The sequence below is a fragment of the Lactuca saligna genome, chromosome 9 (genome assembly GCF_052625555.1).
Source record: "Lactuca saligna cultivar CGN05327 chromosome 9, ASM5262555v1, whole genome shotgun sequence".
In the NCBI taxonomy this organism is placed as follows: Eukaryota; Viridiplantae; Streptophyta; class Magnoliopsida; order Asterales; family Asteraceae; genus Lactuca; species Lactuca saligna.
In genome coordinates this window covers 20,720,573-20,748,504 of record NC_136425.1, presented here as the reverse complement: position 1 = coordinate 20,748,504, position 27,932 = coordinate 20,720,573, and the positions used below count along the sequence as shown (strand labels likewise).

The window sequence follows — 27,932 nt, the reverse complement described above, 5'->3', positions numbered from 1 at the left end:
TCGATATATGATATATGATAACTTCATATGTAGTTGTTATGTAAGATCGATGAAACATCTTTGTAGTTTATACATGTGAATTGAGAAGGAATTGTGATTATTGTATTGTGGTACAATTACAATTTACAAACATGTTGGCCTTGAATTTGCATCGAGTCTCATTCTCAATGACTTCGTCTATGTGGAAAGAAATAAACAAATAATAAATTAGAGAAAATCAGGTAAAGTTAAAAACTTAAAATAGTCATTTTACATAAAGTAAGGACCAAACCCAAGAAAAGTTTTGGGGACGTATCCCTTCGTTTCAGCAAAGTGGTTTAGCTAGTTGTTACAAATTGTGTGGGCAAACAAATAAAAATTAAAAACCACTAAAATTTGGTTATCGTTATAGTTTAGCATTATATTTTATGGAAACTGTCGCTTTAGCACAATGAAGTTATATGATTTCTCCGACTTGACCAATTATATATATATATATATATATATATATATATATATATATATATATATATATATATATATATATATATATATATATATACTATTTTATAGCTCGTGAGAACTATGATTATAAAATTAATTAAACTTTAATAGTTAAAATTTAAAATTATTAATAACTTATTTTAAATAAATTATTAATTAAGAGGTTTTTTTAGTTATACAAAATTATAATCATTGATTTAAATAAATATGTAAAATTATATCACTTTATAATTTGTATTAATTTTATTTTAATTTTTATTTTAATGTTGTTAATTTAATTTACTTAGAATGAGAAATTTAAATTTTAAAATTTGAAATGGAAAATCAATAAGTTGACAAATTGTATGCATTAATTATAAGACATAATAAGGTTAAACATGGTAAAAGAAAAATAATTAATTATGAAGCTTAATATGGTGATACATATCAAAAGTAGATTAAAAACTACTCTTTTATTAGAATAGGGATATATATATATATATATATATATATATATATATATATATATATATATATATATATATATATATATATTTGCGCATTAGGCCATCTAATTTTTACAGTACATGTCAATTAGATCATTATAGTTAATTTTTAATAATTCATCTGTTAACTAGTTATCTAAATTACACGAATGACCCATGTGGTTTAAATTTCTTTCGTAGTTGGTCCCTGCCAACCATGGTTTATATTATACGACCAAAGTTGTCACATTTCTAAAACTTTGGGGACCAAGTCTAACATTTTAATCATCTTCCCCATCAAATATGGTTGAAACACACTCTGTTGTTCATGGGGAAATTGAAATCGAATCAAATTGTGTTTCTGTGAAATTGAGTGAGTTGTTGTCATGGTTGTTGTTTATCATTTGGTCATCTCTCACTTTCTAACTTTGTTTCTATTCCTCATCAATCCAGCAGTTTCACTGCCTCTCTGCACCGATTCAAGTAAGTTTTGACCGTTTTTTCAATACCCCGTATGAAAATTTAAGTTATTAATGATCTAATTCTGGATTTTTTGTGATTGTGATTTGTATATGTTGATGATCTATCCTAAATTATGTAAATTAATTAGGAGCATCGTTGACACCCAAGAGACCTCTGGCTTTTTGTTCTTATAATGAGTCATCATGCTGCAATTTAACCCAAAAATTGGATATACATAAGCAGGTTGAATCATGTTGGTGATTTGTTATCATCAATATTATGTAAGTGTAATGGGATTACTTTGTTGACCAAAAGTGATCTTGATAAATATTAAACAAGTAAGGAAGGTGTGTAACATACACTTGTTTAAGTTTGATCAAGTTTCAAAGTACACTATGGGGCGAAGCCCCCTAAACGAACTGGGGTCCGGGGGCAGCGCCCCTGGCGGGGTCCAAGGGGTAGAGCCCCTGGCTGGGGACGACCTTTATATAGGATATGTTACTGTATTAAAAGTACATTAGAAAATTGAATTTTCAGAGAATTGACGATTGTTTGATCCTTATCCAAACTTTCGTTTTTATGTTAGTTTTTATAGTTTTATGACAGTTTGAAACTGTCATATGATAGTTTTCAGATAAAGATCATAAAGTCGGTTTTGGTCTCATTTCTGGTATATACGAAACTATCATCAAAACATTCTAAGTTCTTGTCTCTCTGAGTCTTATCCGATTAAAGATTATTAGAAGTACCACCCAAATGCTTTAATCTGAAAGTGTTTAACACAATTCTCAGAATTCCAAGCCTTTCTATACCCAATTTCTAACAAAGATTAAAGCATTATGTGATAATGGCAAGTGGTGATTCTGTGAATGATATGATAACCAAGTTTGACAAATTGAACAAGTTTGAAGGACAGGATTTTTGTAGATGGCAGAAGAAGATGCACTTTCTACTTACTACTCTGAAAGTGGTGTATGTTCTGAGTACAACCATGCCAGTCTTACCAGAATCTGTTGAAGATGACCCTTAGGAGGCAACAAGAAGGAGATCAAAGTGGGAAAATGATGATTACATATGTTGTGGTCATATTCTCAATGGTATGTCTGACTCTTTTTTTGATATCTATCAAAATTTTGAATCTGCAAAAGAACTGTGGGATTCTCTTTAATCCAAGTACATGGCTGAAGTTGCTTCTATCAAAAAGTTTATTGTCAGTAACTTTATAGGTTACAATATGGTTGACTACAGACCTGTTTGTGACATCCCCATTTTTACGGCCAGAAAACCCCGATTTTTGTTTATACTTTATAAAAATCAGAGTACATCTTTTAATAAAAATGTTGCGGAATTTCTTCCCAGTAAAACATGATAAATACGTTATCAAAGCATTTCCGAAGAAAAGTATTTTTATTCATTTTAAAACATTTGGGATGTCATCGTCAATACAAAAACATAAGCATAAACAGAACTTACATTCATTATCACTAGTGATTTATATCTCCTTAATCTCTCAGTGTAATGTGACTTCATATCAACACATGTGATATAAATAAACTGAGTGGGTTAGGTTGAGAAACATGGTGAGTACATAGGGTTTTCAACCCACAATATTATAGTTATCATGTTTAACCTTCAAACAATTAATCAACCCAATTACTCTTCTCCATTATCTTCTTTACTCTTAAGGATCTACCTTAAGAATCAGTTATTCCTCGTTCATTTATTCCTAATGAAATCCTAAGGAATATGTACGAAGTCCATCATTGTCAATGGCACAACTGTTAAGCACTGTCGCTAATTTTATCACTTAGGTGCAGCTGCCAGAATTGTGATATTCTTTATGAGGCGCATCTGTCGGTAACTTCCTTTAGGCGCATCTGCCCGGGTTATCTCGTTTATTAACAATATCGTTTTCGAGAGTCCACTCACAATACAGGTCAATGGGTTTTTAGAGTACACCGGTGAGCACATCGTTCACAACACCTACAGGCTGCAAGACTGCTAGTGTTCCATTGGACTGTCTAGAATAGTTGTGGTTGCCATCCATACTTTGTTAGATGATAGGGCCAACATTTGGGAAAAAGGCTTCTCACATCGTCCACCTCTCACCCTTACCACATGGTCTATATCACCTCTCAACTTATGGTCCAACTCATATTTCATCTACCCATGTTTTATCCAACATATTACGTAGATATAAATACATATACATTTTAAATCATATAAAACTTGTATAAAATTGTTCATCCGACACAGATAGCAAGTATACAGATAATATGCACGCATAACATGTAGTTTATATAAAATACTTCATATCTATGTGTAAGATGAAAGTAACTATGCACTCACAACACATAATTTATATTAAATACTTCAAATCTATGTGTAAGATGAAAAGAACCATGCACACACTTGTTAAAGTGATGATTCCAAACTCAGGCAACGCTTCGCTTCTAACGATTCTATTTTCCTACGACGAAACCTAGAAATATTATTGCTAAACTTTAGTCTAATCTTTATTGCTAGTAATTATTAGTGTAGATTCATCATTAACTCAAATTTTACTTCATGATTTATAAAGTAAGGAACAACCAGGTAGGACCATATCGGAGGTAGGGTCCGTTTGGTATACGAAGTATACTGTTTGTAAATCCCACTTTAAACACCACACTAAATCACAGCCTAGACATCATTCTCGTAAATAGATCAATCAATATAACGACTTTGAATCACTGCTAAATCTCATCTATACCAATATTACGTTTATATATAAGCTATATTTAAAGTATGGTAGGCGTATCTCACTTAAAACGGGTTTTTTATTAAAAACCGGGCTTCGCTGGAGCAGGATTTCCGGACCGAAAATCTCTTCTTCTCGGATCCGTCGGGCGCTCCGGGGCTTCCGCCTCGTGCTAGGGAGGTTCTTTAGGCTTTTCAGGGGGGTTATAGGGCTAGAGAGAGGTTCTAGAGAGAGGGGGAGTGATGGAGGTGTGAGGAATGAAGATGGATTCACCTCTTATTTATAGGGGCTGGAGGAAGATTCACGTCATGAATTTCTTGATGTTCACATCGTGAGTGAGCTTGGGCTCCAAGTCTGAGCCAGGTGCTGACACGTGGCATCGCATACGGGGTGGAAATCAGCAGATTTTCAAAAATTCATAACTTTCACATACGAGGTCCGTTTTCGATGTTCTTTTATATCGACGCGTAGGTACAAATAAGATCTACAAATTTCATTTTAACTCCGTCAGCTAATTCTCGACCGATCTTAAATTTAACAGTACAAGGAGATTATACTATTAAACGTCTGCATAAAATTCGTAACTTCTACATATGGACTCCGTTTTCGTCTGTCTTTTTACTGTTGAGTTCCTATTAATGAGATATTCAACTCTCATTTAGGTCGTGTGAGCCAAAAACCGTTCGGTCTAAAATTCGAGTTTCGGGTCGTGCACTGATATGCCAAAGCTTAGAAAATTCATAACTTCCTCATATGAAGTCAGATTTGGGCGTTATTTTGTTGTATGTTATCGGTTTAACGTATACTACAAATTTTGTTTAGATTTCTAAGGCTAAAATGTCATCCATCGTAAATTCACTATTTACGTCTCCCGGTGTCATGTCTGTTTTGCCGAAAAACTTCGACGGGTTATAACTTCTTCGTTATAACTCGGATTTCGGCGTTACTTATATGTACGAAACCCTTGTAACATATACCACTTGGAAAAGATTAATCCTTCTAAATAATCTTTCCATCAGAAACTCATTTTTGATGCTTATTGTCTCTAAATTGACTAGCATGGGTCTGCGGACGTTACAATTATCTTCCCTTTAGGATGATTATGTCCCGGAATCACCGACGAAATAGGGCAGTATAATGACTCCATACGTTATATCTTCATCCTAGGTAATAATCGTAACTTCTTTGTTCCTTCGAATGAGTATCTAACTCTTAGACTCCTTAATTGCAGGCGGTGTTCGATCTTACACTTGCTCCCTATCTCACGTTAGACTCTAAATTATGACTTTCAAGTCACAATCTCGATCCTTACTGGAGACTCCTTCTTCTTCTTAAAAAACTTAAGATAAGTTATTTTATTACTACAATGGACCGATGTGTCATATTCTAATGACCTATCATCGTATGTTGCCACGCTTAGACTCAGGTCTCTTAGAGTCTTCCAGAACAGACTATACATTTCTTGATGTTCTAATCACATCTTAAAAGGTAGCATTTCTAGCTACAAGTAACTATCACGAGACCTCTACTGATCGTTTTGATTAATTCTTCTGGCTTAAGTCAGGTGCTACATCGAACTTGGTTCTCGGAACCACGTAACATACTCGTCGTAGTCGAACTCAATTTGGTATGACCATTAGGGTCGGAATAACAATCATCTTTTTAATCTTTACCGAAACAATGGTAACGACATACTTGAATAAAACGAAATCAATTACTAGCTCTTTGGTAACCTTGTAATTTTCCATAATCCAAGTGTGAGTCCTGTGCTTCTGGTACTATAGGCCTATACTACCATTCACACCTACTCATAATCGTCCCAAGTATTGTATCGCAGTTTTCCAAGTTACCATACAAGAAAATCACATAACAAGTATTGTATCGCAGTTTTCCATAATCCAAGTGTGAGTCATGTGCTTCTGGTACTATAGGCATATACTACCATTCACACCTACTCATAATCGTCCCAAGTATTGTATCGCAGTTTTCCAAGTTACCATACAAGAAAATCACATAACAACTTAACGCATCAGATAGCAAAACGAATGTTTTATATTATTTCTTGAAACGATTACATAGGTGTTCAAGGTCACCCTAGACTATGCCTCTAATAGGCTATACCACGTGGTACTATCTACAGGACTACTTCATGACTTTTTCTTCAGAAACCCTTTTCAAACCCTTCTTCTTCCTAAGACCAACTACATGAAACCCTTTTTTGATGCAAGATGTTTCTATGAAAGGTGATATTTGGTGGTGTACGAACGATCAAGTAGTATAGGAGAGTGGTGATCGGCTGCGTACCTTGATATGTTGTTAACCGGCTGATAAAACGATTTTGAAATGGGGTCATAATTATTTAGGCTAATTAGACACAAAAAAAGCTATTTATGGCTAATTTAGAATCGGGATGTAAAACTTATGGTTTTTATGGTATTAACCCGAATATCTAAGATCAAAATTTTCATTAAAGCCACTTTAACAAAATTTTCTATTATAACTACTTTGACATGTTATAGCATGTCAAAATAGTCGATATAGAAAAAATTATCAAACTTCAAAGATATTCATTGAATTGAAGACTAAAAATAACTAAGGTATATAACTTTTATGCATTTTGCAATTTATATACATGTTGAATTAGATAGAAGAAAAACGAATTTATGTAAGAAGGCATTTAAGATATTATAAAGAAAGATGTTTAATAAAAGGCCTATAAAACTTGTTCTTTTTATAGAAAGGAGGTATGCATCGTTGGAAGTTAGGTAGTTGATGTTGGCTTTTCGAATTTAATTCAAACATATCCTTTTGAAGGTCGTGGACCTTGTGGCAACAACTAATCAATCTAAATTAACAATAACAAATATTCCTAATAATTAAGAAGTATATATAAAAAAACATAGGGTTGACTTCTCTAAACTGTTAATCCTCACTCATATATTTATGCTGTTATGCATATATCAATTTTGGTCATAACTTAATTATTAATCCTCACGTAAATTGTTGTATCTCTAAGATCATTTAATCAATAGAATTATATTATTACTTTTATTATAATATAGTTCTTATAGTTTTATATAAACATTAATTATTAATAAATTTTAAATAACTTTTTAAAAAGTTAGCTTATAAGCTAATTTTTGATAATCGATAATTGATATGTTTATTGTGGCAACTTTAATATCTTTGTCATTCATATTTTGCATCATAAGCCGGTCCTTATGCAAAATAATTTGGCGTCAAAAATAATTATTTTGCAAAATAAATGCATTTTCTAATGAATATATTGCAAAATAAATGATAATTTTGTTTAAGGATTCATAAATTAATATACTAAATGATTCATTGATTCCTCCCATTTTAATAATTCTGTGATTAGCCGTGTATTACTGTTCCATAACTTGTCTTTATATTCTCAGTTTGACTCTGATCTTCCAACTATGTTTTAAGCATTTAAAATGTCACCTACTTTATCCTTGAAAAATATATTTTAATATCTTTATTGCTTATTATAAACTAAAAATCTTTTTAAAAGTTTATAGTTTTTAATGTATTTATTTAGTTCTAGCATTTATTGCGTAACACTAGATATGATGGTTGTGGTTTGAACTTTGAAGATTAGAAAATGGTTCAAATAGAAACTATTAATAGATTAAGAGCCAATAGGATCTAATCTAAGCATTTGATTTTTTTTTATCAATGGCTAAAAAAAAACATACAGCGACATAAATGGTAAAATAATAGAATAGGTGAACCCATTTTCATAACTCTAACATCAAAGATATTTAAATTTGATTTCTTTCAACAAGTTTCAACAACAAAACATCAACTCTTTTTCGCTTTCTAACACCATCAGCTTGCTTCCGTCTCTTTCTCTATGATCTCCGGTGCAACACCATTAAGTTAAGATAAAACTATAAATTTGGTCCTTGTGGTTTGCAAAAATCTTTGAATGGGATCCAAAAAGTTTCCAGCTTGCACCACAAGTCCAAAATCAAGGTTTTTTTTTTATTATTTTTGGTCAAAAAAAACTTGAAAAGTCAATTTTACCCTTTTTCATTTATTTTTTCTATTTTCTTTATTTATTTTGGTATTTAAATAATTAAAAATAGAAAATAAAATAAACCCCACAACCCCTCCCTCCTCTCTCTCTCTCTCTCTCTCTCTCTCTCTCACACACACACAGAGACACACACAAATAGATATACAGATCGTCTTCATAAAAATGGTTGTCACCAATACTTCAGTAGTCTCAAGCTAGATCGACCATAGACGCTTAAAGTTTTCGACCAAACAAAAATTGGTGTGAAGGGCCTTATTGATGCTGGAATCCGCCAAATCCCTCACATCTTCTGCCAATCACCATAAACATCACACAAAATCAAGTGATGCAATTGTTGGAGGTTTAAGAGACATTCAAATCAAGTAATCAAATCAAGTGATGAAATAGGAGGTATACTTTTCCAATTATTCTCATAGGCCTTGGGATTGAACGCAAATCACCTCGGGGATCTCGATTGTAGCAAGGGGATTTTGTTCTCTGACCATTAATACCCTGTTTGTTGGCAGAAATCCTTAGGGGTTTCAGAAGCGATTAATCAGGTAAGAGATGGTTTATGGTTTGATATGGAGACCTATATCAACACCACTTTCACAGACCCAATTTCTACATACATAATCAACTTATTATCTTCAGATCCATTTGGTATGGAGATCGATATCAGCACAACTTGCATAGCCATCACCGGGTGGCTTGAAGATTTTTAGGGCTGTAAATGAACCAAACGTTTGACAAACTGTTCGTAGTTCGTTCGGTAAAATGTTCGTTTATGTTTGTTTATATAATAAACAAACGAACACAAACAAAATTTTATGTTTGTTTAGTTGAACAAACAAACATGAACAATGGTCTCGTTCGTTTATTTAAGTTCGTGAACATTCGTTAATAGTTGTTAATATATATATATATATATATATATATATATATATATATATATATATATATATATATATATATATAAGGTATACTAAAATTTAAATCCGTGTGAATCGTCAATCACAATCATATAGTAACATAGAATAACATATAATTCTTAACTATTAAATGCACAAACGATGAAAATTAGAAAAACAATGAAGGTTGGTAAAATTAGAAAAACATCTTAACAAACAAACAAAAACAAACACAAACAATGTAATTTTTAAACAAACAAACACAAACAAGAAAACATGTTTGTTTAAGCGTTCGTGTTCGTTTGTTAGTTAGGTTAAACCTAAACAAACAAACATGAACAAGCCTTGTTCGTGTTTGTTTGGTTCGTTTACAGCCCTAAAGATTTTGAAGTGGACTACGTGAAATATGTCAGAAACAATTAAGGGGGGAAACAACAACGAGATTGCATGTAGGTCTAATTTTGTCGGAGGTGCTACTATCGAAGACGCTTCAATGGTCGGAGGTGTTCTCCCGGCGAAGAGGAGGCTGGCAGAAGCTTAACAGTACAAATCGGGAGGAAGGAGAAGAATGAAGCAGCAAAGGCTGCTGTAAGATTGGTCCCTACTGTGTGTGTATGTCTATGAAGATGCTATGTATATCTATTTGTGTGTGTGTCTGTAAGAGAGAGAGAGAGAGAGAGAGAGAGAGAGAGAGAGAGAGAGAGAGATGAGGAGGAGGAGGAGGAGGAGGAGGAGGGAGGGGTTGTGGGGTTTATTTTATTTTCTATTTTTAATTATTTAAATACTGAAATAAATAAAGAAAATAGAAAAAAGAAATGAAAAAGGGTAAAATCGACTTTTCAAGTTTTTTGGACCAAAAACAATGAAAAACCTTGATTTTGGACCTTTCGTGCAAGCAGGAAACTTTTTGGACCCCATCCAAAGATTTTCGCAAACCACAAGGACCAAATTTGCAGTTTTATCTTAACTTAAGGGCTTTAATAAACCAAAAATAAAATCCAACATTTTTGCCAAATTTAAGGTTTTTAATGAACCAAAAATACATAAAAGATTAAAATTAAACGAAAAAAAATTGCAAACTTCTAACATTAATGAACCAAAAAAATCGTTGTAAGAAAAAAAAAAAACCAATAAAACTTACAAAGCTTAGACTTTTATGTCAAACGATAAACCAAAATATTAAGTAACTACCTTACTTTTATTCTTTTATGAAAAAAAAAAAAAAATCGTTTTGTTTGGGTTAAAGTTAAACCCCTATTTTTTGTCCTATTAATTTTGGATTTTCTGACTGAATATTTAACTCTTATAAATTTATTAATCAGATACTCCAGCCAGAAATATGAATTAGCCCTGGAAGTCGGTACTAATTTTACCTTTTTATGGCTTGATTTGGTCTCCATTATATTCTTTAATCCGCGAGTAGAATCATTCCTAAACATTTAATTGGACTAATCTTTTTGGTAAACGATGCAAAATCCGTTCTTTACTACTTTTCAACATATTTACATAATTGAAACCTGAGAAGAACACACGTCTTTACACAAAAATCCAACAGGGCCTGTTTTGCATATGAATCAAACAAGAAAATCTCCGGTGATTCGCCCCGGCCCTGGACAAGTTTGGAATCAGAGTTCTAGTTCCACTTCCAATTCCAATTCCAATTCAAATTCCGGTTCCGGTTCCATATATGTCTTACCCAGGAATCAACCCGTGCAAGAGGAAAAGAGTTCTATTTTTGGTGCCATAGCTAGGGTTTTGACATGTCGTGGCAATATAGCTCATGTGGTTGAAGATGATGCTCAGCCGCCTTCAATTCAATGTAAGTTTCCCTTCGAATTTCGCATTTCTTAAAAGTAAATCATTGAAAATTGGACCTCGTACCAAGTTCATGATAAGAAAAACTTCACCTATTGGTCGTTTACGGAGAAGCCTTTATAGTTTATGAATTGGATTATGCTCATGGATTTTGAAAGTCGAACGAGTTGTCTATTGATCTTTTTGAGATCAACACAATTGTTTTGGTTGTATATTGAGAATTGATTGTACTTTTTTCTGCAGATTCATCACGAGCTTCTCTAAGAAACAGCAGAAAGCTGAACCACTCTTCTTCCTCTACACCTTCCAAAGCCTCTGATGGACCCCAGGGCACAGCTGAGTTATCCTTTGAAGATATTTCTAAGGCAACTGGAAATTTCTCTGCCTCAAATATAATCGGACAAGGAGGATTTGGTATCGTGTATAAAGCAACCTTGAAAAATGGATCCATCGTTGCTGTAAAGCGTGCAAAAAAGGTTGATTTTCTTTCGCATAAACTCTAACACTGCCTCCATAACAAAGATCGATATAAATTTGTGACTAATCGATCAATGTATTTACTTTGGGAGATGGATGCTTGTTTGCAAATTTAGTCTCAGTATTAAGAAGTTTCTGCTGCTTAATTCTTATGGCAGGACAATTTTGAAAGAGGGACACCAGTGGAGTTCAGAAATGAAATACAAACATTATCGAAGATTGAACACCTAAATCTGGTCAGATTCTATGGATATATAGAGCATGGAGAAGATCGTATGATTTTGGTAGAATACGTCGCCAATGGTACACTTCGTGAACATTTAGATGGTAAAGCCATTACTTTCTTCAAAAGGGCAGTTTCGTATTTTCACTTTGTGTGTGATGTTTATATGCATAGAAGCGATCCTTTTCAGGTAAATGTGGAAGTGGGCTTGAAATTGGAGAACGTCTGGATATCATGATCGATGTAGCTCATGCAATTACATATTTGCATACGTATACAGGTATCTTTCTGTTTAACATTTTAATGAAACATGAAGAAATGTTTAACAAACTGGTTTTTCTTTTTTCAGATCTACCAATAATCCACAGAGATATAAAATCATCTAATATACTGATTACGGATAAACTACGTGCAAAAGTGGCTGATTTTGGGTTTGCACGAATAAGTGTTGAAGATCCAGGAGCGACTCATATATCAACTCAAGTGAAAGGAACTGCAGGGTATTTGGATCCTGAATATCTGAGTACTTATCAGCTTACTGATAGGAGTGATGTTTACTCCTTTGGGGTTTTGCTTGTGGAGATGGTGACTGGAAGACTACCGATTGAGATAAATAAAGCTCCCAATGAGAAGTTGACAACAAAATGGGTAAGTTTTTGTTTTTCTGACATTACAAATATATGTGTGTTTATTCTTTTTTCTTTATTGATGAAGAAAGGAAAAATGTGTTTGGTTGCAATGCAGGCGTTGCAGAGACTAAAAGGAGGGGAGGTGGTGTTGGCAATGGATCCAAAGCTAAGGAGGAATCCGGCGGCTCTTATGGTGGTTGAGAAGGTGCTGAAACTGGCAAGACAGTGTCTGGCCCCCACCAGACAATTAAGACCTTCCATGAAAAGATGTGCAGAGATCTTGTGGAGAGTCAGAAAGGATTACCATGAATATAATGAGGTCGTGGAAGCTGCAAATCATTCTGTACAGGTGCCACCTCAAATGGCTGCCAGGAAGAACAGAATTGAATTCTTTGGGATTGAAGAAAGCGCCAACCAAAGATTTCAATCTGCATGATTGCTGATATTGAAATTGTATAAAAAGAAAGAAGGTTTTTTGTATGTAGAGAGGATATATATTTTCAGGTCTTTTATTTAATGTATATTTCATTAAAAATATATTAATCTATACACACAACACATATGTATGTATGTATAAATCTTGTATTGTGGTTGATCATAATAATACAAATTTGTGATGGGTTTCATTCCTCTTGTACAAGATGTAGCAGGCAGCTTGTATAATCATATTTTACTACATCATCTAACCAAGTCCAAACCACTCTTCTTCTGTTTTTCTTTTTTTTTGTCAAACTCAAATCGGGTCTTTGGATTGTTTTTCCCTGTTATATACATTATACACAACACAAGGGAGTTTTTCAAGTATTAAAGCGAATGTCCTTCCTACATGCGGAGCGAAGTATGGCATTTGTGATTCATAAACAAGAAGTGGAGGTATGGCCATATGGATTGTAGACTTTTTGGTGAGGAAGATAAAGTTTATTACAAGCTGAAAAAGGGAGCTATATATTATGGGCTAAAGCACAAACATGAAAATTATTGTTCCTCAAGGTCGATGAAGGGTTTGTCAAAACTCAAAAGCAACCAGGAACATACACTAATCTGCTACCACATCCAAAGGCAAAAAGTGGATGATTTAATGAATCAAACACATTTAGCAAAACAGAAGTAGGTAGGCAAAGAAAGTTGTTTGAAATAAAAGTGACAATCAGTACATGTATGTTGTAAATCAATAAGCATGCATAGCCAGAGTCCATAGAGAAAAAAGTTAATGAATATTCTTATTTTGTTTTGTATAGTCAGAAGAAGCAGTGGACCTAGAGCTGAGACTGCTGCTCCTACTGGAAATGGAATAGCCAGCAGCAGGGCTCCTAGATCTACTACTCACAGAAACACTTGAATAGCTTCTCTTTGACTTAACCGGCGACATGCTAGAAGAGCAACTCCTCCTCCTCCTACTCCTCCTTGTTGTTGGGGAAGAAGACACACTCCGAGGAGATATACACCGATAACTCCTCCTCCTGCTGTACTCATACTCGGGTGAAGAAGAGTCCCTTGATCTGCTCCTATACCTCCTGTCATAATCTGGGCTGTAAGACCTATAACGATCACTCCCCCTACCCCTACCCCTACCCCTCCTGTAGTAACCATCTTCTGGGCTGCTTCTAGAAGCTTGTGAGTAGGACCTGGACCTTCCACGCCCACGCCTTCTGTAATAATATGGTGAATATGACCTCCTCCTGCTCCTACTCCCATCACTATCAGACGAGAAACCAGGAGAATAGCTCCTCCTCCTCCTACGCGAACGTGGTGGAGAGTAGGTTGGGGATCGATGACGCCGACGTGCACTCCTTAGCCCAAGATACCTTCCTGGAGTTGGTGTTCTGCCTCTCCGCCTTCTCGCCTGCAATATCAATACAAAAACCATCAGCTCACAAAACTACAACAATTCCTTTCTCCAACACAACACGCGTTTCATATTTTGGTAAAAATCAAAGAAATGAGACAACCCTCTGGGTTGATAGTCTGGCATTTGCTTGTGACTTGTTAGTTTGGAACTTTGATGAAGAAGATGAACAAGAAGCTATGCTGCAACATACACCAAACTCTGTCAAAAACAAAACACCCACCCACCCACAAACAAACCAACCAAACATCTTTCATGTTTAGTTAATACAAAATTTTAAAAACATCAATGTATCTCTAGAGAATGGATTCAAACAAACATTTACCTTCTCCACTGTGATGACACGGCCCTCAAGAACAGACCCGTCAAGATACTTGATGCATCGATCGGCTTCCTTGATGTTAGACATGGATACAAACCCAAATCCACGAGATTCTCGAGTCCAAGGATCCATCACCAGGTGAACGTCTTCCACCTAAACATTCATTACTCACAATTCTTTAACTCTATAATAATTCCAACATTTTACATTATTTATTACAAACCATCATACCTTTCCCTCTGCGGAGAAATGCTTCTCAAGATCTCTCTTAGTGATACGCGCGGATAAACCAGTTACATACAAATTGTTTCCAGGGTTTTCAATGTCACTTGGCTCATAATCATAGCTCCTGAACATCACTCAATTCAATAACTACCAATTCAAAACTTTACAATTTTCAAGGGACACTCACCGACTCCTTGAGCTTGATCTGGACCTTGACAGAGACCTGCCATAGCGCTTGTGTGGTGGTGAAGGAGAAGGGGAGTACCTGAACACCAAAGAGAGCAAATCCTCTGTTAAAAAAAAATCCTTATTAAGAAACATATGTAATCCACAGAGACGTACGCAATTACACATACCTAGATCTCCTCGAGTACGACATCTGGATTTTAAAGAACAAAAAAACAGCTGAATTAGCAATGACACGAAGATGATCAGATAATATGAATATCAACTCATTCTAAATTTTCAATTCAAAATACAGATTAAGCATTAAGCTTCAAAATCCGTTATAATTCAGGCAATATCTAGATCGCAAACAGGTTTGACTTGGACAAACTCGTACCACGAGGATCACCCGCGTTCACAAGAGCATGATAAGAAAGAACGAACACTAATAACAATTCTAGCAAGAAAATTGATGTAATTCATTATCGTAGTTCAAAGTTAGAAAAATACAATTCAACGAAATGAGAAACCAATAACACAGATACATAATCCACTCATGCGATTATCAAAATCACCGGAAAATGGATGATAATATGGATTCCATATCTTTCCGACTGATCATATATTATTATCAGTCTAAACAAACTCCAAAATCAATAACAGAACAAAACCATGTCTGATCATTCCAACTATTCATGAATCATATAACCACAAGCAACTTGATTTGCAATCAGATCAAACAACAAACTATCATCTGTAATCATCGATCAACATACAAACACGGACAAATAGATAAATCATTAAAAAAAATAAAAAAATAAAACTTTTTTGGATGAATCAGGTAAAATTTACCTCAACAATTTCGTAAAGAACAAGAGATCAACAATACGATAGAAAAATCGATGAATCTGGCGCAAATAACTTGTCACGCTTGGCCTCTATATGCGTAAAAAGAGGGTTGACAGTTGAGACTTCACGAGAAAACAGATTACTACCATACACGTGGAAGTTGGAATCGTCCAGAAAGGAAGAGAAGGTTCTGGACGAACGGACGTGAAATTAACGTTTAAACCTAGTTTAATTCTGATCTTTCTAAATTTCCAAAATTACACAAAAAGAAAAACATATATTTATTATTTTAGTTGGTGCCACCGAAACCGTACTTCCTCCCCACCACATAAACATCACGTCATTTTTTACCACTCAAGTGTGGTTTCTTGTCACACTAAGGGTGTGATGCCACACTTTTCATTTCTTTTATTTTTTTGTTTTTTTAAGTATTTTAATTTAATAAATTTTTTTTAACTATTTTAATTTAATATAACTTCTATTTTAATTAAAAAAAAACATAATTTTTCATTACTTGAAAATTAAAAAAAAATAGTACATTGCGTTACTAAAAAAAAACGACACACATGAAGATGATATTTTTGAGAGAGTGATGATTTTTTAAAAAAAAAATTGATAGATAAAGGAGATTGTGTTGTGAAAAAAAAATTAAGTGAATATGTATATATAAGAAATAAAAAAATAAAAAAAAATAAAAAAAAAAAAGAAAGAAAGAAAATGCTCCTCAATCCTTTCTCAACCAATCAAAATGCACGGTTTTGAAGGACCGAACTACGGCCAAAACCGCACCAGACCGTGGTCTCAGGGCGGTGTTCCTGTCCTATGTGGCACGAAGTGCAGTCTTGGACCGCACCCACACCCAATAGTCTAACACCCCCACAATATATTTTTTGTTTTTCCAGAAAAATAACTTCTAACTACTTTTATATATATATATATATATATATATATATATATATATATATATATATATATATATATATATATATATATATATATATATATATATATATATATATATATATATATATAGACACACGTACATACATTTGGCTTTTTGTATCCGATTGTTTTCTGATTTAAAAATTAAAAACTGTTGTGTGATTACGTGGTGGTACTATATTTTTTAAAATAACTTCTACTATATTCTTTAAATAACTTTTAAAGTTATATTATTCAATTTACATTTGTTTTAATATTTTCTCAACAACATATTTATTATTTTAATATTATTTAAAAGATATTATAAATAATTCAAATATATTTTAACTAAATATTTTTTTACAAATTTAAAACCGTTTGGTAAATTATATATATATATATATATATATATATATATATATATATATATATATATATATATATATATATATATATATATATATACTAACCGTTTACTCGCGCTAAGCGACGGGTGCGGATGATGTTTTCAGAAATTAGTTTCTACAAACGATTTGTTTTTTATATCGATTTTGAATCAGTTTCGATTTTTTGAAATCATTGTATTAAACTGATTTCGGTTATAATATGTTCGGTTTTTTTGAAGTGAAATTTAATTAGAAAACGATTAAATTTAATTAGAAAACGGTTTTAAGATCGATAGATTGTTGTTAGTGGTGGCTTCGGAGAGTATATTGTTGTAGATTGATTCCTTCGACGGAAGAGATGTCGACGATTTGCAATGTGGTTATAGTGAAAAGTTGTTTTTTGTAGGAAATATCTTTTCAGAAACATGTTATAATCCAAATAAACACAATGCATTATATAAATAAATATCGTTTACATTTTTGGTTTGGCAAAAATAAATGTTGTTAATCTAGGTTAAAAATGTGTAGGGTGGTTAATTTTTGTTCATCAGTTAGGTTGTTTTTTTAATAGTTTATTTATGAAACATATCATATTATAAAGAAAACATAATTCATTCGCAAATAATTTATTACATAAAATGATAAAATAATTTAACTATTGCTTAATGTTGGACTATTCCCTTTTTTATGATAGGGGCTATTCATTTTTTTTACGTCAAATGTATAATACAAGCATTAGGCCAAAAACAGTATTGTCAATTTGTTTTCTGTTTTTTTTTTTTTTGCCCCACCTTCCATTTACAATAAGTCCATAAAAATGAATTTGACATCTTTTATTTTCTTTTTATGTATCTCGCGTGAAGTGCAATACATACCCAAGTAATTAGATTAGAATTTGATGATGTTGTCCAGGTGAGCTCAAACCCTATAAACTTGGCATCCTAAATTAAGACCCATCCATCATTATGAAATTTATACTTTGATAAAACACAACCATATATAAATTATATTTTAATTAAAGAATACGATCGAATTTAATTGTTGCTAGTTTATTAATAATAGCTTAAATATAATATTCATCTATATTTTTCTTTGATAAAAATAATATTTATTTATTTGTTTATAAATTATACGGAGTAAAATATAAAATAATAAAATATTTCAAATTAGTTGATTATTTATTTACTGTTTATGCTTGCTAAACTTTCTCGACAATATAGTTAATTCCTATAAAATATAAAAACACTATATGATATTATTACTAAGAAAAACCCATGGCAAATCTAGTTTCAACTTAAGGGCATACTCATAGCGCAAAACTCCCTAAAATACATATTACATACACACAAATTGCAAAGTGAATATATGAGCATATTCATAAATCATGTTTTGTTCAATAAATGGCAGCATACTTTATTAATTGTTTCTTATAACATCCTACTTTCAAAAATCATGCGTAGTGCACAAAACACACTTCTACTTTCTAATAAAAATAAATTAAAATAGCATGCTATAAATAAAGTAGGTTGTTATGATTATCGAAAGAATAATACAAATAAAAAATAAATTATAGTAAGTTACAAATGGCCACTTTAAAACACCATGTTGTTAGCTCCTTTAAATGAATTTTGGTTTTTGACTTCACCATGTTATTCTGTTGAAGGTATATGAAGTTTAGGCTGCAACCAACAGTGCGAACTACAAAAAATGCCTTAAGAAGGCTTCTAAACTTGCTGATATCAGTTGTCAAAAACAAATGAAGCAAGCTGCCATTTTTTCTTATAATTTTCATTTAACAACTTTGTTATTACCTTTTCAACAAACCATGGACGAAGTCAAAATAAAAGAGATACACATGATAGATAGTAAAACTTCTATATTTTTGCATCATAATAAGCTTAGAAACAAACAAACTAAGTTTCCACATTTACCCTTGAGATCCAAACTTGAAATTCTAGATTTAAACTTTATCCAATGCTTTGCTTTTAAACTTTAAACTTCCCACTTTCCATGTTTTTCCTTGATGAATTTGATCAAATTATGAGTATTTCGGATTTGTCCCTTTCAAAGCTAGTATATATTTCTTTTCTCCTATTTTCCCCTTTTAAGGAAACCCCTATAGCATGTCTAAAAATATTTGTTCTTCATTCTGCGACAAAATTCTCACTCAAACCTATTAAAAAAGGTTTTCTATGATGAAGGCAAGCACTTCTAGTGATCTCGAACATTGCCAAAACCATCTTTAGAATTGTTGCTAAAACTTGAATATCCGTAATAGCAATGTACTTGCAAGTGTACGCTTCCGATTTTTACATAAGTTTAACATACTCCATTCAGGCTAATTCAATTTTCTTTGGATTATAATTTATACATGATCTAGGACATTGCCAAAGTGATCAATGTAGTGTCGGTTCCAAGTTCTTGCACCATATTATGCCACCGAAGACTATAGTTGAGATAAAAAAGTCTAAAATATGTCATAAGTAATAAAACAAAACATACCATACTACCGTTGGTTATTTTAACTAAATGCATATCTGTATATTTCAAAAACTTTAAAAGAAGAAAAAATGAAAGAAAAATAGTTACCTGAGTTCATCTAAAGTTAATCAATAAATGTATATCTTCACCTCAGGATCATCTTGATGGGTTTTAGCCATATGAACATTCCTATGTGCACATGCAAACCCTAATGCTTGAGTCTAGGTTTCTCTAATTAAACATGCATTGAATTCAAGACTTCTAATGACTAATAAGGTATAAGAACAATACAAAATCAGAGTTAGAAGCTTACCTTGAAACACTTGTTTGATCTTCTTGTTCTTGGAACTCTAGAGTCACAAATGTCACTCCTCTAATGGCTTACAAACACCAACTAGCAAGGAGAATCATTTGAGAGAGAGGTTAAGGAAGAAATCGGCCAGGGTTTCTTTACTTTAGAAGAGATGCCGATTTCCCTTCCCCAAGGGATCTATTTATACTTGTAAGGCTCCTAGGGTTTCACCCTTAAACCCTAATTGGATAACTTAAACCCTAAGCAATCCTAATCCTTACCTTAGATAAGCCTTGGACGAATTTGAGGCTTATCCTAGCCCTAGAAATCGTCCAAACCCTATCCCTTAAGGATTTACAGCCCAAAGTATAACTATCAAACAATTGACAGTTTATACCCTCTTATTTAATTAATCTCTTTAAGTCACCAAATTAATACTAACTAATCTATGACTTATATTAATCAAATAACAATATTATTATTTCTTATATTATTCTCATAATATATTAATAATATCTATTCTCTCATAATAAATCATCCTATCAAGTTGCTATGGTGAAGGCAACCCAAAAGGACCATGCACAATCGGGTCAAATACTTACCTAATATAGTTGCAGCCTTAAACACTATTCCAACAGTCTCCTACTTGGATAAGTCTAGTAACTATATGCACAAGTACAATCTGATTTGCAATCGTAGCTCTCAAAGACGCTGTCAAACTCTGATCTAATCAATCTTTTCCTTTAGATAAGGGATCCTACAATCCTCTGTTAGATATCATGCTTACAATTCTATGGAATAATTAGTCTAGCATTTGGTTTCTCGATCTCCGATTTATTTGACATAGAACTTAATCGAACACGTCAACTCAGTTCTGACCGGGCCCGGCACATAAGTCAAATCAAATCATCGAGCGGTCGAGATATCGCTTTTATCCTCTTAGGATAAAAGTTACATATAAACTTCGACTTATATGCATTTACTTATTCATTAATCAATTATACACAACAATACCTTTTAATACACCGAGTTACTGATGCGTTTTCGCATTATCAATGTACAATCAATTAACAAATAACAAACCATGTATCTGGGTTTTAAGACTATATGATATTATCGTCTTGCGATGACCCTTTTTATCACATTCCATAAGTTGATTCCAGCAAGCGCGGGTTTGTTCCAATGCTCAAAACTAGTTCATAAGCACTCATGAATGTTGCAGCAATCTTTTGCTATGTCTAATACCATTTAGACAATCTACACACCAATTCATGTCGATCTTCATTCATATCTACTTCCGACATATGAACGATTGTGGACAATTTGAATAATTCGATTATTCTTAATAAACTCAATTATTCTGGAAGTCAAAACATGCAAAGTGAAACAATAGTTAAACAATTAACATAAGATAGTAACATTACTTATAAATAAAACTCATTTATTTATTCATTAAATGTTAATTACATTTATCTATTACACGTTTCTAATACTATCTAATCTATGCTAATATCATCCTTCAGCCCAATACTCCTAGCATGCTGCAAGTGCTTAACCCTACTCAGTCCCTTCGTAAGCGGATCTGCTGGGTTATCTTCTGATGATATCCTCTTCACTACGAGTTGTCCTTCTTCTACACGATGTCTAATGAAGTGATATTTTCTGTCGATATGTCGAGATCTACCATGATCCCTCGGTTCCTTGGTCAAGGCAACCGCTCCTTCATTATCACAGAAAATCTCCATGGCCTCCTTTATGGTAGGTGTAACACCCGTTTATTTATTAGTTAAATAAACAAGTTAATGAACGAATGGTGGCCTAAAATAAATAATTATATATGCATGGTGTTGGGTTCGAGGAGTTAATTGCCACATTTCTAGAAGTCGGGGTTTAATAGTGTGTGTTTGGGACTCATTTTATAAATAATTATGAAGTCAGGGGATCCATGGTAATTATTTAGATTTAATTTAAAAGGAAATGAGGTGGAGGGGTTGAATATGTCATGATTAAGATATTGGGGCTGAATTTTAAAGAAGATTCTATGGGGAGGGGCCGATTATGTCATTATGGCAAAATGTTTAAGAGGTATCGGGTATAAAGGGTTATGAAACCCTAACCCTAAGACAAAAACCCTCCAGTCGTCACCTCTCCTTCTCATATCATCTGCAGCCACCACCGTTCATGGATGCTCCTTTTGCCGCCATTCTTGAAACCGGAAACCGCCAACCCTTGCGTTGCCGGTGAAGATAAAGAGCCATACGTTGTCATGTTATTCGGGAGGAGCGGGAGAGCGGGATCGTGGGAGTTGCGTGTTGAAACCGTACTACTGCTTCACTCCACCCTTTCTTCTCCCTCGGTTCGTTGAAGTGTCATCGTCCCTCCATGACTTCTTCTTCTTCTTACTCTGCCTGTCGTCATTACTTTATCTCTTCACCACCAGCCACCATGGGTGGTGGCTGTGAGCTCATGTGGGAGTGTGATGTCGCTTCAGGACTCTTGTGGCTGCTAGCTTGCTACCACCGAAAACGAGCTTCTGAAGGCCACCTTTCGTTGTATGCTGTCGCCTACCACCGATAACCGTCGCTGCCTTCGCAAACTGCAGCCATATAGCGCCTTCTCCGCCTCGTTTGCCACCAGGTGGGTGGCTGTGCTACTGTTTTAGGAAAAGTGTGTTTATTTCAGTGAAATAGGGTGGTTTGTTTGGCCGGAAATCGTAAGAGCCGCCACCACCACCACCTTGCAGTGGTTGCCACCATGGGTGGGTGTATTTTCTTTAGTGTGTGTGTGTGATTTTGGATCTTGAATTGTAAATTGTAACATGAATGGTATAATGAAAAGAAATTGAAAACCACCACCTTAAGGTGGTGGCTGCCGCCACCAGCCGCCGTAACGGGTGGCGGTGTGCCTTGTCTCGATTGTGTTGATTCGTTTGGAGGGCTTGAAACCCTAATGGGCCCAAGGAAGCCCTAATGGGCCCAATAAGACTTAATGGGCTTAATAAAACCTTAATGAACCCTAATAAAACCCAAATGGGCTTAATGATATTCTAGTGGGCTTAATAGGCCCAATAAAGCTCTAATTGATCTAAAAGCCTAACAAATTGATAAATGGGTTAATATTTGGATTGGAAAACCCTAATGCCATGAAGCCCTGATTTGGGAGAATTAATCGGGACACACGGAAATTATTTAATAACTTGAGATATTAAATAATAATCATTGGTAAAGATTAATCTAAGCGATATTGGACTTAATGGATTAAGTCCTTAATGGATTAAGTCCTTAATGGGTTAAGTAGGAAACTTAACCCTAATTATCATTTTATGTGAAACCCTAATTTCGCTTAGATTATAATGGGCCATCCAAGATCAAGCAAATGGACTAGAATAATTAATGGGCTTTGTGGTAAGGCCCATATGAGGAGTGTAGGAATAGTGTCTAAGGCTGCAACTATATTAGGCAAGTTTATGACCCGATTGTGCATGGTCCTTTTGGGTTGCCTTCACCATAGCAACTTGGTAGGATGATTTATTATGAGAGAATAGATATTATTAATATATTATGAGAATAATATAAGGATTAATAATATAATTATTTGATTAATATAAGTCATGGATTAATTAGTATTAATTTGGTGACTTAAGGAGATTAATTAAATAAGAGGGTATAAACTATCAATTGCTTGATAGTTAAACTTTAGACTGTAAATCCTTATTGGATAAAGGGTTGGACGAATTCTAGGCTAGGATAAGCCCTAAATTCGTCCAAGGTATTATCTTGGAAGGATTTGGATTACTTTGAGTAATAGTTATCCAACTAGGGTTTAAGCTGTAACCCTTAAGGAGTCTACAAGTATAAATAGACCCTATAGCTGAAGGAATTCGACACATCTTCTAAAGTAAGGATACTCTGGTTGAATCCCATCCCCTCTCCTCTCTCCCAAATCATCCTCTTTGCTAGTTGGTGTTTGTAAGCCATTAGAGGAGTGACAATTGTGACTCTAGAGCTCCAAGACAACAAGATCAAACAAGAGAATCAAAGGTATGTTTCTAGATCTGTTTTTGTGTTGTTCTTACACCTAATAAGTCATTAGAAGCCTTGGATTGAAAGCATGTTTAATAGAGAAACCTAGATCCAAGCATTAAGGTTTGTATGCGCACTTAGGAATGTTCTTATGTACAAAACCCATCAGTGGTATCAGAGCCTTGATTGGTTTCTATTAAATTGATGCTTGAATGTTTGAATCTTAACTGAAAAATTCGATTTTTATGTTTTTGAGTCATGGACTCGGCGAGTTGGCCTGACTCGGCGAGTCCAGTATGGGTACTCGGCGAGTCCGAGCGTCAGGATTAGCCAAAAACGGGATTTTTTCATATTTATCTTATGGAAACTTACCTTAATCATATTAGATCAACCCTAATCCGATTTTGTGATATATATGACTATATTTTTAATATAATTGAAGATAATTATCAATTAATAAAATATTTGATTTCCTTATATGATTAAATATGGATAATTATGTGATTTAGATTATTTGTTATTTGATCCTTTATGTTTTAAATGTTTAAAACCAGTCCTCAAGTTTTGAAATTTATGTTTTGTGATTAAAAGTTTAATTTAGATAATTTAAATTTCAAACCCTAGAATTTTACAAGTTTAAAATACAACCCTATACTAATATGATATTACAAGATTAATATATATATATATATATATATATATATATAAGTTAGATGCTAGTCTTACCGTTAGTAGGCCTCATTCACGAAGCCGGTCTATAAGATGGGTATAAGGTTGCGGCCTATAAAATGACGCTTAATGGGTGTACACTCACACCCACCGCTCGCTTGATTGGTGGAGGTTCGTTAGCCGAACGGGTAGGATAGGGCAACCTCATCCTCTCATTAAAAGTATAATAAGAAATACAAAGTAACTACATGTTTTATTAAAATTTTCTCAATCTTAGTTACTTTAGGAAAAGTGAATTGATGCAATCCCATGAAATTACATTTTGCACCTTGCTAAGAAGTTAGTGGAGCGTGTGTGGTTTACCGGCACACTAATTGGTTCTAAACGAAGGTGGCAAAGGGTGATTCATTGTTTATCATAGTTCGATGGAGCGTGTGTGGTTTACCGGCACATCGAATAGGTGATCGTTACAATGAAGACACCATGTGAATTTGCATGGTAATTCACACCCACTTTGTGATCCTCGGTATCCCAATCACAAACAAGAGGGGCATATCGAGATTTAAACATGCAATTGAAAAGTTTCAATGAATCTCATCCGAACCTATGAATTCTCAATACATTTAGGACTTAAAGTTATGTTTTTCATGGTGGAGAATTAGTGAATCGTCATTCACTTACCTTCAAATTGTTTGCATGTTAGATTACGACATCCCTTTTCTAATGTGTAAATATTGTTGTTGGATCCTAGCCCTAAATTCTTATTGGGTGAACATTAGGGATTCATATTCTAATCTATCTATGTCCTTTCTATTTATAGATGTCGAACGCCAACAATGTTGCTGCGAGTTCTCTCACTTTGATGAGCCTTTGTCAAAAGGTCACCTTTGATGGAACGAACTTTAGTGAATGGATAAGATACATTCGCACGATTGCTCGCTATGAGGATAAGGAGTATGTCCTCGATGAGAAGCTCGCGATAAATCAACCCCGAAATTGCTACTCCCGCCGAAATCACCGCTTTCGAAACTCACGAGCGTGATGCAACGAAAGTGCATTGCATCATTATTGCGACTATGAACTCCGAATTCCAAAAGTCCTACGAGGACATGTATCCGTATGAAATGCACCAAGACTTATTGGAGAGATACCATCAAAACGCGAGACAGGAGCGTTATGAGATTTTCACGAACATGATTTCCGCTAAGATGGGTCATGGAGAATCTCTTACCGTGCACTTGCAAAAGATGCAAAGGTATGTCGACCGCCTTCGCAAGTTAAATGTTGACTTTGGGGAAGACTTGGCGATCGACATGGTGCTTCACTCTTTGCCTCCGAGCTACAATCAATTTAGGATGACCTATCACATGAACAAAAAAGAGGTCACCCTAAGCAAACTCCGAGGTCTCTTAAGGTTCGCTGAGAGCAACTTCAAGGACAAGTCTGTTGCACCAACTCCCAATCCGCCCGCTGCTCCTGTCTTGGCAATTAGACAAGGAAAGGGAAATAAGAGGAAGGCTTCGTCAAAGAATCATCGCAAGGTGAAAGCCCGAGATGGTGCCTCTTCTAGTGGGACCAAAGTTGATCCCGCTAAGCCCTGCTCCAACCCGAAGGAGGCAGAGTGCCACCACTGGCACAAGATAGGACATTGGAAGAGAAGCTGCCCGGAATACCTGCAAGCCATCAAGGAAGGAAAGATCAAGCCATCTTTCGCAGGTATATATACAATTAAATCTAATGATTCCCACAATACTTCTTGGGTTCTTGATACCGGTTGTGGTTACCACATTTGTTCTAATGTACAGGGACTAAGAAGAAGTAGAGACGTGGAGCTTGGAAGAATAAATCTAATCATGGGGAACAAAAGATCGTCGTCTGTAACCAAGATTGGAGTGTATTCTTTAGTGCTTAGGAATAGTTTATCTTTAGATTTGAACAATTGTTGCTATTCGCCAGAAATGGCTAGAAACATCATTTCTTTTCATGGTTTGTTTAGACAAGGTTTTAGATTTTCTTTTAATAATGAGAATGGTTCTATTTTAGCTTATCTAAATGGTGTCTTTTACTTTGAAGTTATACCATGTGATGGAATTTATGAAATTGTTATGATTGTTGATAACTTAGGAAATGATGTTTTGTACTTGGATAGTATGGATAAGGCATCCTTATGGCATTGTCGTCTTGGACATGTCAACAAGAAACGCATAGCCCAACTCCAAAAGGATGGAGTGTTGGAATCATTCGACCTTAGGGAAGATGACACATGCGAGTCTTGTTTACTTGGAAAGATGACTAAGTCACCCTTCGCTAGTACGTGCGAAAGGGGTGAGGGTCTATTGGACCTCATACATACCGATGTGTGTGGACCGTTTAGATCTACCACGAAGGATGGTAACCGCTTCTACGTGACTTTTACCGATGACTATAGTAGATATGGGTATATCTACTTAATCAAGCAAAAGTCAGAAACTTTTGAAAAGTTCAAAGAGTTCAAGAATGAAGTGGAGAATCAATTAAGCAGAAAGATCAAGATGCTTCGATCCGATCGAGGAGGAGAGTACCTAAGTCTTGAATTCCACGATTATCTCAAGGAGTGTGGAATAGTTTCACAATTGACGCCACCTAGGACACCACAATTGAATGGTGTGGCAGAAAGGCGTAATCGAACCTTGTTGGACATGGTTCACTTTATGATGAGTCATGCTTCGCTATCTATCTCTTTTGGGGGTATGCCTTAGAGACTGCCGCCCATATCCTTAACCGAGTCCATACTAAGAAGGTTGCCAAAACACCTCACGAGATGTGGACGGGGAAAGCTCCTTAGTTAGCACATATCAAGGTTTGGGGGTGCGAGGCTTTCGTAAGACGAGATACTCACGACAAGCTCGAACCTCGTAGTGAGTGATGTTTTTTCATCGGCTACCCGCAGAAATCCTTTTGGATATCTCTTCTATAGACCGAAGGAAAATGTTGTCTTTGTTGCGAGAAGAGGAGTTTTCCGAGAGCGAGAACTCATAGGCCAAGGAGACAGTGGGAGGCAAATCGATCTTGAAGAGATTCAAGAATCGATAGATGAAGGAACCTCAACCGCTGGTGCTCAACCCGAGGAGGAAACTCCGGTTGAACCGATTGACATATCATTACCTCTTAGACGTTCCGAAAGAGTTAGGTTTGAACCCCAGTTATATGGTTTTCATATTACTACCGAAGGCGACACATATATTAGTGATAGTACACTAATAAATCTTGATGAACCTAATAGCTATAAGGAAGCCATGGCAGGCCCGGAGTTTGCGAAATGGAAAGAGGCAATGGATAGCGAGATCCAATCCATGTATGATAACCAAGTTTGGAATTTGGTTGATAATGTGCACGGACGTAAGACCGTTGGGTGCAAATGGATCTTCAAGAAAAAGACCGACGTGGATGGAAAGGTACACACGTATAAAGCGCGATTAGTTGCGAAGGGCTTTACTCAAACTCCCGGAGTTGACTATGAAGAGACCTT

The 27,932-nt window shown here is 34.6% G+C and overlaps 2 protein-coding genes across 4 annotated transcripts; one reads left to right on the top strand and one right to left on the bottom strand.

Moving 5' to 3' along the window:
• The first annotated feature begins 10,507 nt into the window (after positions 1–10,507).
• Positions 10,508–12,872, top strand: CRCK1 (calmodulin-binding receptor-like cytoplasmic kinase 1). The gene is made up of 6 exons (XM_078972423.1): positions 10,508–10,921; positions 11,161–11,393; positions 11,553–11,721; positions 11,808–11,897; positions 11,967–12,265; positions 12,362–12,872. The coding sequence occupies exons 1-6, from the start codon at positions 10,672–10,674 to the stop codon at positions 12,680–12,682; spliced, it is 1,362 nt and encodes a 453-aa protein (XP_078828549.1). The 5' UTR covers positions 10,508–10,671; the 3' UTR covers positions 12,683–12,872.
• Positions 12,873–13,358: 486 nt separating this feature from the next.
• On the bottom strand, positions 13,359–15,826 carry SR45A (RNA-binding (RRM/RBD/RNP motifs) family protein). 3 transcript variants are annotated; one of them, XM_078972426.1, is made up of 7 exons: positions 15,657–15,819; positions 14,996–15,018; positions 14,827–14,904; positions 14,646–14,763; positions 14,418–14,567; positions 14,196–14,274; positions 13,949–14,089 (listed from the first exon to the last, which is right to left on the bottom strand). In XM_078972426.1, the coding sequence occupies exons 2-6, from the start codon at positions 15,016–15,018 to the stop codon at positions 14,233–14,235; spliced, it is 411 nt and encodes a 136-aa protein (XP_078828552.1). In that variant the 5' UTR covers positions 15,657–15,819; the 3' UTR covers positions 13,949–14,089; positions 14,196–14,232. The 3 variants fall into 3 exon arrangements, with proteins under 3 accessions (XP_078828551.1, XP_078828550.1, XP_078828552.1); XM_078972425.1 differs by lacking the exon at positions 14,196–14,274 and having other exon boundaries at positions 13,359–14,089; positions 14,996–15,044; positions 15,657–15,826; XM_078972424.1 differs by lacking the exon at positions 14,196–14,274 and having other exon boundaries at positions 13,359–14,089; positions 15,657–15,824.
• Positions 15,827–27,932: the final 12,106 nt, after the last annotated feature.